The following is an 11420-nucleotide window of genomic DNA, read 5'->3' on the forward strand; positions in this document are numbered from 1 at the left end:
CTAGATAAAAGTAACACATTTTCTCTGTTGTGAGGAGTTCTGTATGCACTCATGAAGTACACAAAGCTTCATGACTTGCCATATATGGAAACTGGAAAAACCTGCTATTCATTGTTTGCCAACAATTTGTCACTCAGCACGTCCCAGAGATCTGGCAGTCCCGTGCACCTGGCGGGGAGCCCGAGAAGCGAACGGCGCACACGCGAACGCGCAAAACTTGCCTCGCTGCCGGCGACCAGCGCAACGAGAGACGAAAGCGAACCGGCCCCGGGCGGGCGGGCAGCACCAGAGCCAGGGCAGGGAGCGCCGCAGGACCGCGAGCCAGGGGCCCGGGCTGGCGGAGAGCTGCGGCGCGGGGCGCTGGCGGCCGTCCCCGGGCTCCGAGCGGGGCTCCGAGCGGGCCGCTGCCGCCGCCGTCCCCGCCGCGCTCGAACCGCGCGGGGCCCTCAGGGCGCAGGCGCGGCCCCGCCGCCGGCGCCGGGGGCGGGAGCAGCGCGCGCCGCCGCGGTGCACTGTGGGCGGGCGGGGCGCGGCGCTGCCGGGGCGGCGCCCGGGGCGGCGGGGGCGGCGCGATGCGCGCGCGGGGCTCGGCGCTCCGAGGCGCTGCCGCGATGGGGCCGCGGCTGCCGCTGCTGCTGCCGCTCGGGTGCCTCGCGCTGCTGCTGCCGCCCGGCGCCGCCGAGTTCAGCCCCTCCCTGGACAGCGACTTCACGTTCACGCTGCCCGCCGGCCGCAAGGAGTGCTTCTACCAGCCCATGCGCAAGGAGGCCTCGCTGGAGCTCGAGTACCAGGTCGGGCGGGGCGGGAGGGGGCGTCTCCCCGCGGCGTGTCCCGAGGGGAACCGGGGTCCCGAGTCCCGCCGTGACGGCGGCGCTGCCGTCTGCCCGTGCCCCTGTACAGCGGCTCCGCCCGGCCCCGCTGCCGCCAGCCCGGTCCTGCCTTCCCGCGGCCTCGGCCCTGAGGGGCAGTGCCAGCCGGGGGACGCGGTGCCCAGCGGCCGCGGCGCTCCGCCGGCCTGCCCCGGGCGCGGGCAGCGCAGCCCTGCCCAGGACCTTGCCGGCCTCGGCGGCGCCCGCAAAGCCGCGTTGGAATTGTACACTGTTACAAGTTCTGCCTTAGGGAGTTAAAAATTAACTTACCGGCCTTTTCAACTATTCTAATACGTTCTTTTGGTGGTCTGGGGGGAATTTTTTGTTTCACTGTAGAGGAGCTCAAGTCACCATCCTTTAAAAGGGCAGAATGTGGAAAGTTCACGATTGTGACCTTGCGTCGTAGCCCAAAAGCGTAAGAAAGCTTGTGCTGATGCACAGAGCCCGTATTTGCCTATCTTTGTGCTGATATGAAACACCTTTTATCTCAACGATGAAAGTTTTACAGAAACGGCCCAGTTTAACACACTGTCGTTAAGAGTTTGATGTCCTTCTTGAGAAGAGTCGAGTTTCCCAGAGATGTCTGGGATAGATCTCAATCTCAGACTGTTTCCCCCCTTACAACAATTACTTTTTTTTCCCAGTAAAATGGATACAGTGAGTGAAGTTGCACTAAATATTCTCCCAGCCTATTACTGTGCCTAGAAGGGGGCCAGGATCTGTCTCTCTTCCCCTCCATCTATTTTTCCCCTCTGTTTCCCAGCTAAAAGACAAAGCTGAAATTTGTGGTTTTTTTCTAATTCTTAATACTGTTACATGTAGAACTGAACAAGAATGAAAGAGAGGTGTTCAAGCTTTGTTTAGAATCCTGTATAAGCCAAACAGAAGTTTATTTTGCACAGAGTAGGATTTTAGTTTGATCATAAGCTAAATAAAGACATTATTTTAGAAAGGATTAGTGTGTATAACATTATATACGTACCTTATTTCTACTCAGGCATAATTTTTTCAGCACTCCCCTTAACAGTAATGATTTGGTTTTCTATGTGAATGTGTAGAAAAGGAGCTCTGTATATTACTGCAAATAGATTTATTTTGCACTTAATTAAAAGCATAAGAATATTTAACAGAGGATGCAGGTAATTCTCCAAAGACATAAGGTAAACACTATACTAATACAAAGGTTCTTTTCTGGGTGTTTAGACTGCAGCATAGCCCTAAAGATATGTCACTATGTATGGTTTTTAATATGATCAGCTGTTAGCTAGTACTTTATCCTTTTTTTTTCCTTTTTCCTAAATCTTCAGTGTCAGTTTGAATCAGGGTAAACTTTGCCCTGCTTTTCAGCAAGAGCAGTCTGCTATACTCAAAAAGCTCCCTGAAAAACAAGCAAACAAAAAATTCCCCTAGCATGGACTTCAATAATGTCATAAAAATAAAAATGATCCCTCTCCGCCCCCTCATTCTTCCCTATAAAGAATTTCTACAACACAATAACTGTGGTGATACAGCTGTAGCTGTGTTACACAGTTAAAGCAGCACAGCTTTGTACTGCTGTAGACACTCCCTGAGAGTTTAGGAAGATAAATGCCTTCAATTCCTTCTTCCTTTGGGAAAAGAAAATGCCCTGACAGAATTCAGACCTTAAATGTGCATCAAAAGGTCTTGTGGTACAGCTTTGATTGGCGTAAGAAGTTTGGTCCTGTCTTCAACACTGTTAATTCACAAATATGAGTAACACAAATATGTGTAACACACATTGTGTAACAGAAAAGTGACCTGTCAGAACATTTCTACCACTGAAATGACAGTAGTGCACACTTACAGTCAGTGACAGCAGCCACAGAAATGCCAGATTTAGCCATCTCTTGATGGTATTTTTACAGGTTGTCTAACCCTGCCTGTTGATAAAACTACATGCATTCTTAAAAGTAATTAGGGAATGGTTCAATATAAGCCCAGCCTGGCAGGTTTGGATTACATTTAGTGTAAGAATCTGAAATTCCTAAAATGCTTTTAGGTTGAGCTGTTTTTTCATCTGTTTCCAGTTAATTTGGTGTCAGCTCATCCAGACAGATTACCTTTCAGATTCTTTATTTGTCTGTTCCCTTACCTAAAAACATTTGCCTTCCCTATAAATGTTGCTGTCAGCAATGTAAACAGCAATTCAGCTGGTCAGAGGTTGGTTATTTTTGTTTGTTTCACAGGTTCTAGATGGAGCAGGATTAGATGTTGATTTTCATCTGCTCTCCCCAAAAGGTGAAACTCTAGTTTTTGATGAAAGAAAATCAGATGGAGTTCATACGTAAGTTTAAAATCTTCAAATTCACAAGTGTTACATAAAGAACTTTTCTGGGTTTTTTTAGCAAATATAACTAAAATGAAGGTTGAGTATTTTTATTCCTTCGTATTACAAAAGGCTTTCTGATAGGACAGTTTGAAAATAGCAATTTTCTTTTTATAAATGCTGAATGCTTTTTACATTAATTGTACCAGGAAGTGGTGGGTATTTTTGTTTTAATGATAGCTGTTCATGTTCAGTGGATAAAAATAATTATTATGGAGTTGAAAAAGTCTCCATATCTAATATCAAAAATTATACTCAAAAATTAAATGTGAGTCATACAAATAAGCTAAAAAGTCCCCTGTTTTTCTAGTCCTTTTGTCAAAATATGTAATATTTGCTGTAATTTTACTATACAGCATAAGAATTCCACTTATTGTGTATTTTTTGTAATGAATAACAATGATTCAAAATCCTCAAAAAGAAATGAAAGCAAGCTGCTGTCTTCATCATTTTGAGCCTTTGGAGTCAGTAGGATTGTTTTGCTGTGACTGTGTAATCTGTAAAGTGTGTTTAGAGTTGTTATTTTTTACAAAAAGAAGATTTGGTTATTTCTGAGTGCATGATGGTTAGTCTTAAAGGGAAGGGTATGCTTACAAAAACTGACTCTTTGAGAACCAGCACAGAAAGTGTAGTTAATCATGTTCTGCTTGTATACACAGTGTGGAAACAGAAGATGGGGATTACATGTTCTGCTTTGACAACACATTCAGTACCATTTCTGAAAAGGTGATTTTCTTTGAATTGATCCTGGACAATATGGGAGAAGATGGTCAAGATGAGGAAGATTGGAAGAAGTATGTTACAGGCACAGATCTCCTAGACATGAAGTTGGAAGATATTCTGGTTAGTATTTGATCTTTCATTCTGTTCAATGTAAGAGCATTTGGAAAAAAACTCAACATCATGTAGCCATTCTGCCTTGGTCTGTTGCATCATCCTGGAATGTATTCCAGGTCCATATATTGCTTTTACTAATACAGGAAGTCTAGAACCATGGTTCTCTTGTTTACACACAGAAACTTGAAGATTTTTTCAGAATAGGCCCTTCATCAGCAAGAAGAAACTGCCTAGCTCTCAGTCACTTGGTTTCCAATTCAGCTTCCTTTCTTCCTACTGCTAAAATGGGACATTCTTCCCCAGCAGCAATGAAATGAATACTTTGAGCATTAAAGTATTATTTAGTCCCAATTATGTAGTTGGAATTACTGCATCATTTTTATCAGTGTTTAAAGATAAAGTACTGGGTTAGCCTCTTCATCACATCTTTGCAGAAGTATGGATTACTGTTTCTGTCTTCAGTAAATTAGATGTTACTATATTAGGGTTTTTGCCCCCACATTTTATTACATCTTTTCAAACTAATAAACAGAATGAGAGTTAATTTGCGTAAAATACAGGTTCATCTTTGCAGACATTGAGTGGTTATGTTTGCTTAAATTGTATGCTGAGCCTGTTTGATGTAGGATTCAGACTACTGCTGAGTCAAAGCTCTTATTCCCTTTATGATCATTAAATACTGAGATTACTCTAGAAGCAAAGGATTGCTTGGTTCTCAAGTACCACTGTTCATAATGCTTGGTAGGATGCAGTAAGCTGTTGTTTGTTTGATCATAGCTACAGACAATAGGTATCTTAAAAAACTGACCCAAAACCCCAACATCTACACACACCTACTGAATACATCATGTAGAAAATCAGTGTATTATTTATTGCCATAAACACTATGCACATTTTAAATAACAAAACAAACAGTGTGTAAAATATCTTATAGGTGTATGATACACTTTTAAATAATAATAAAACCAAGTACAGAATCAGAAAATCTGACCAGATCTTTAAAATTAGCAGTCAATACACTTAGAAAAAAGCAAAAGTGAAGTGAAGTTGTGATGAATATCCCACTCACACTAATTACAGAAAATACTTGAATGGATTGGATAGATACTTGTTTACATACTCGTATCTCTTCCAAAAGAAAAAGAAATGCGGAACTTATCTTTGAGAGCCTTGAAAATCTTACAATGTAGGTCATTTTTGTAAAGTTAAGATTAGTATTTGATCCCATTGTTTACTTAGCCAAGTATTACTGTCCCTGCAAGCTCGATGAGGACTAACATAAGCACTTAGTAGTTTAATTCCTTAATGAGAACACATTTTCTGGCAAAAATAGGGAATTATGTCTTATGTTTAAAGCTCTTGTGTGGTGTTCCTTTTCCTTATTGTGTAACAATGAACTTTATCATCATAAAATTGTCTCCCCAGAACAGCTATTTTGAAATATTTTTGTTAAATATGAAACAGATAAAATGTTACTGCTGGGTTTAGCCATATAGTTTCGGGGATTTTTAAACATTATTAGCCTCCTCTTACTGCAAATGTTACTCTTCTCACTAAAAGTTACTACAGGATCTATAATTATATCAAGAACATAATTCAGCACTGCATGAGATCAGCTTTTGTCAGTATCTATTACATGGTGGATGAAACTTCAACAGATCATAGGACCAGATGTTTACTTAGGAAGTGCAGCATAAAGTGCAAATCTTGAGCTGCTGTTGTCATGGCTGGAGTGTTCATGTACTTCCTCTAGTTCCAGGGTCACACCATATGTCCTTTCTAGAACCTCCAGTTGTCCTGTTCAAGATGTATTGTAAAGATTCTGCTTTTGTATCAAGGCTGAAACAGCAGTTTATAGCTACTACAGTGGAAACACCAGAAGCAGACAGGAATGTAACATTATTGTAGTTTTCTTTTGCTACAGATATAGCCCTGATGGTAGTTTCTATTAAAAACCTCTTTTAATTTTATTATGCAGCAGAAAAAAACCTCTACATGTGCTTGCCACTACATAATTTGTTTTGAGACTAGTTTTGCAATTCACTACTTAGTTCAAATAGGTCTGATTTCTCTCTTGCCTCCCTACCTATAAAAGAGAAAAAACAAAATTACTACAGAACACTAATGCTATATTAATTCTTTTAGCTGTTAATTAACAGGCTAGACAAATTAATGAAAACTGTAACGATGTTTATATTTTCAAATGAAATTAACTCTTCATTTGTTAAGACATTAAATTACAGGTGGTAACATGGTATTAGTAATTTTGTATGTGCTGCAAGCTATACACTTAATTCAGATGGGTTTTTTCTAAAAATACTCTCTTGTTACTTACCAGGAATCCATCAACAGTGTCAAAGCCAGATTAAGCAAAAGTGTCCAGATTCAGACCCTGCTCAGAGCATTTGAGGCTCGTGACCGAAACATTCAAGAAAGCAACTTTGACAGAGTGAATTTCTGGTCCATGGTCAACTTGGGAGTAATGGTGGTGGTATCAGCTGTTCAGGTTTACATGTTGAAAAGTCTCTTTGAAGACAAGAGGAAAAGTAGAACTTAATATTCATTAATGTTCATATTATGATCATAATATAACAGGTATGGGGGAGAGGGGAGCAATAAATTACAGTAAAGACAATAAAGACCTTTCAGATTCTTTTGAACAGTAAAAATCAGGTTTTCAATTCATATTGGACTTTTTGGATGTGATAGTGCTGGTCTTGTTTGTGTTTGGGAGTTTTCTGTTGTTTTTTGTCGTGGTTGGTTGGGGTTTTTTTTTAAACATGGACATAAGGCCTCTTCCCAAGCTCTCCCATTTTTCCAAATGCTACTAACTATTTTTTGTACTTTTAGGATTCGTTAATGATTGTTAATTCCTACCTTATGCATAGCACACTTGGTGCATATGCAAATTAATGTTAATATAACTGTCATTATCTTCATTTTCACATAAAAGTTTTAGTAACTTAGACATTGGTTTAGTTGCTGTTAAATACTGAGTGAATTTACATGTGCCTAAGTTTACAGGATTGTCACTTTTCTTCAAAGTTACATGTTTTTTAAAATCCTTAGTTTTTGTTCTTTGGCATCATGGAGAAACACTGGGCTAACTATGTAAGAACGTGAGATCTCTTCTTATAACAGATGACTAATACTAGCACTTTAAAAAAAGGACCATCAATGTGAAATTGAGGCAGTCTTGAAAAACAACTGGAGAAAATAGATGCAATTCCTGTTCATAAATCCTTCTGTCCTGTAGTTGCAAAATCCTGTTTTCCTTTTTGGCTGTTACATGAGACAAGTGATTGTGTGGTATACAAACAAATACAGGCACATGTTGAAGTATGATTTGCAAATTCTCAGTAACTGTAACCTCATGTAATAGATAATTATTTAAACAGTAATTTCTCATGTTTAGTCCTTTTAATAAAGGCAGGGGGTGTTCATGGTTTGCCAAAACAAACATTGATTTTTGTAGTCTCAAAATCCCTCTTATTTTCCACTTTATTCCAACTATAACTAATGTTACAGTCAGGTGACTTATATAGGCATGTAAAACCAAAGCTGTTCACATAAACTTTCCCTTTTTTGCTCACCCTCACAAGTCCTTCAGCTGTGTAAGTACATTCTTCATATAACTTGTGTTTCTGTACCTAGATGTTCATCTGAATAAGGCACAAATCACAGGAGCAGTAAGTACAGGCCTCAAGTTTTATGATCAACTGAATACGTAGTGTCACTATCACTAAGGCAAAGCTAATACCAAATCAGAAATTTATAATATCTGGCTAAGTGGCTTTTAACAGTGTTGTGAGGGTGTAGTGTTTTTGCCAAAACCCCTGGTGCGTGAGAATTACTACTTTTTTTAAGTAGTTTCAAGTTAGTAATTTTTACTATGTGCCAAGTGATTGGAATTTCTTTTATAAATGTGTTAACTGCATTTCATCATAAGAGTTTTTAAAAAAACTTTATTAAAAACACTTTTTTAAAAAGTGTTTTTAAAAAAGTATACACAATAGTGTTCTGCCTGTTGTGGGGTCATCTGTATGAATGGCGGAGTTGCAACTTTGAGACTTTCTGTGATTAAATAGTGTTTTATGAATAAAAACAGGGTCAATAGGTGCATTGAAGAAATATGTTGTTCTAATGAAACAGATGCTAGCAAGGGCTACAGAACATAGAAACAGCACTTCAACTTCAGAGAAGAGGACCTAGCAATAATATTTCTAAATAGTTTTTATAAGCAAAGTCATTACTATTATTGCAGAACTTGCTATAGAGGGCTCCAAAGGCTGTTGAGCTACTTCATCTTTCTGCAAAGCTGTGTCCAAAATAAGATTGTACCCCTTTAAGGTTTTGTGTATCTTACTTCTATATGATACTTTCTATTCTTAACTGCCCAGAAGTAGAAAGCTTATTTCTGTGATAAGAACAATGTCTAGGAAAAAATAATTATTTCAGCTAGAGTAGCAAATAATGTTTTCCTGCCACTTCCCTGTCCCTCTCCCACTAGCACTATACCGTGTTGTTATCTTTGTTTGCATCACCATGTGTGATGCTCCAAACCATCTGCAAAATGCTAAACCAGCTCTGAGAAGGTGTGACAAAGACATCTACCTCTGCTCTCCAAGCTACTAGAGTCAAGATTTCAGCTTAAGATTCCAACAGATAAGCTCTGCCAAGTTTTCCAAGGGCACCTTATGGGATTGGGTTCCCCAGCTGCTCTGCTGTGCCTCTGTAGCTACACACCTGTAGCAAAACAGTTTGGTGGCCCAGTTTAACCTGCTACTGGATGCAGCCTGCTCTGATCAGACTGCTGCAGTTCAGTGTCTCCCGTTACAAACAGCCATCTCTGGGAGAAGGAAAATGCAAACAATCTGCAGCAGAGTTCATCTGGAAGAAATTACTGTTTTGCAACTAGGAGTTCTGACTGTTTTTGCTCTTCATTCAAGGTCCACTATAGAAAATAAAAGAGGGAATAACTAGAAAGATTTATTAACTTTGGCAGCTGGAATATGTTTATGATAGGTGAAGGATTTGGCATCAAACTTGCAGTTAAGTAACATTGTACTTGGATTTTGAAGAGTAGATTGCTTTCAACTGTATAAAATTTACAAAGGAGAATATAAAGTACATTTTTTTCTTAATAGACTTTTTATTCAGAATTAAATGTTTTAAGACTTGCAGATGTTGAATAATTATGCAAAACTGAGATTTTCAATAAATCAAATTTAAACCTGCATTTGTGTTGTTTGTAACAAAGGAAGAATGTTATGAATACCTATGAATGCTGCAAAAGATGAAGGATGCTAAGCTAACAGGAGAGTTGATTTTAGTAATGCAGCTTTTCCATTTGTTCCTCATGCAGTTTTCAAATTCTCTTCTCATTCACTGTAAATATCAACTTAATCAGCACAAATAATTTAAGATTTACACAGGCATCAGATCAGAAAAACACAAACCTCCGGACTAAGAGAAAGTATTTAACATATTTAACTGTATTTCAGCAGCAAACATAAACAGGAAATAGTATCACAATCTCAAGCTCACAATTAAGAATCTCATAATATAAATTACTACTAGTTATTAATATGTAATACATTTGCATTATTCATAAAATACTACTCAAGATCCTGAGAATAAAGCTCAAAATATTGGAGCAGTTTTTTGGGTTATTGAGTAATACACGATAAATCCAAGCTTGTCTACCATTTCATAAGACTCCTGAGAGAGCCGGGCCTGTCCGGAAGCCTGCAAACCACATTGTTCAAGTAATGAAACAGGAACTTTCTTTATGCTGTGTTTTGAATCAATGAAATAGATAATAAAATGCTAAAGTACAGTCTTACATTGTCAGATTGGGCAACAGAGATAGAACAGGTAGAAGCAACAGTGCTTTGTCTTGAAAAAGTACATGAGCAGTAAAAGCTCTTAGGAGCTATTTTTGGACACAGACATGAGAAATACCTGCAAAATTTCCGTTCCCGATCTCTCCAAGCGTGCACCATGGGAAATGACACCTTCTGCCTTCGCTTCTCCTGTACAACACAACACAGCCTCGTGCCTCAGACTGGCACATTGTTTCATGTGCTCAGCAGTGCAGCACAGCACTATTTAACTCCACTTGTTTGTCAGGGTGCAGCACCATTCTCACTCTGTGACCACATGGTACAGTGTTGACATTTTTAAAGCTTTTATTCAATTAGTCACTGCAATTACTTTTTTTCCTTCATGGAGTTTTGGTTTTTTTTTTATATTTATATGGCAATCTCTTCTAAAGACTCATTATCCCAAAAATTTAATTAAGACAGCCTAAACTAAGAAGACTGAGCTGTATCTGATGTCTTCAAAAACTCGCAGTTCCTTTTCTGTGTTTCAAAGAACAATTCTCCTCAAGACTTTGATCTGAGCACTTAGCAACTTGTGGTGTAGACAGGAAATACTTAGTTACTGCTGAGAAATGGCTTCTGTTAAGCCCTTCCTTTTCCATGCTTTCCCCCAGCTCCAGTAGTACTCTCTCACAGAAATTCACTCTTCATACAGGAGGAATGCTGTATGAATAATGCAGTACAGAGGTGGGTAAGCACAATTTACACAACTCATACAGAAATTAAAAATGAAATCAAAAGCTACATAACTTACTGTTTTCAAAACCAACAATTCACGTAACGTAACTGTTGGTTTTTATCAAAGACAAAGATAATAAAATAGTAATAAAATAATGAAAAACAACCTAAAAGGAGTAGTAAGCCCACCTACACTGCTAAAGTTTCACCAGAAGCATCTAATTTACATCTCTCGTGCTATCAAGTGCTATATGTAACAGTTAATGAGACTTGGAACCCATACTGTTCACAAACTCCTTTCTTCCCTTCGTGCATACCAAGTTTCTGGAAACAATATCCATCCTCGTTCTCCATCTGCCACCTGCTAAATTGGAACACAGGTGCATAAGGAAGGCATAGATTTGCCAAAAGAAAAGTTCTAGAAGCATACATCTATACATTTCAACCTTATGTAATGGGACCTGAAATTAAACAGCTAAAAGAAGTCCTTTTCTTTTATGCTTAAGGATTTAATGGTGTTAAAACCTCTCCAGTTGTTCATGAATTCCCTTTCCCACAATTTCCAACTATTTTTGATGCTCTTTTGAATTTTACTCTTAGTACCTTCTGTTTTCTGCTATCATGCAACCAATTTGTGAAGTTATGAATACCAAATTAGAGCAACCAAATAACACAAAGCAGGCAACCAGTAATGATCATGAATGAGAAAAACAGGTACACAGCAAAGCAGTAACTATTCCACTGGATGGTGACACAAGCAAATGTAACAATAGCCAAGTCTTCTGAGTATTCATTAGAGAATGG

General features: G+C 39.2%; 1 protein-coding gene across 1 annotated transcript; it reads left to right on the top strand.

The window, feature by feature from the left end:
- Positions 1–588: 588 nt before the first annotated feature.
- On the top strand, positions 589–9290 carry TMED5 (transmembrane p24 trafficking protein 5). The gene is made up of 4 exons (XM_068199855.1): positions 589–791; positions 3077–3174; positions 3876–4059; positions 6392–9290. Exons 1-4 carry the CDS (start codon positions 612–614, stop codon positions 6608–6610), a joined length of 681 nt encoding a protein of 226 aa, XP_068055956.1. The 5' UTR covers positions 589–611; the 3' UTR covers positions 6611–9290.
- Positions 9291–11420: the final 2130 nt, after the last annotated feature.

Source organism: Anomalospiza imberbis, chromosome 9, assembly GCF_031753505.1.
Source record: "Anomalospiza imberbis isolate Cuckoo-Finch-1a 21T00152 chromosome 9, ASM3175350v1, whole genome shotgun sequence".
NCBI classification, from domain to species: Eukaryota; Metazoa; Chordata; class Aves; order Passeriformes; family Viduidae; genus Anomalospiza; species Anomalospiza imberbis.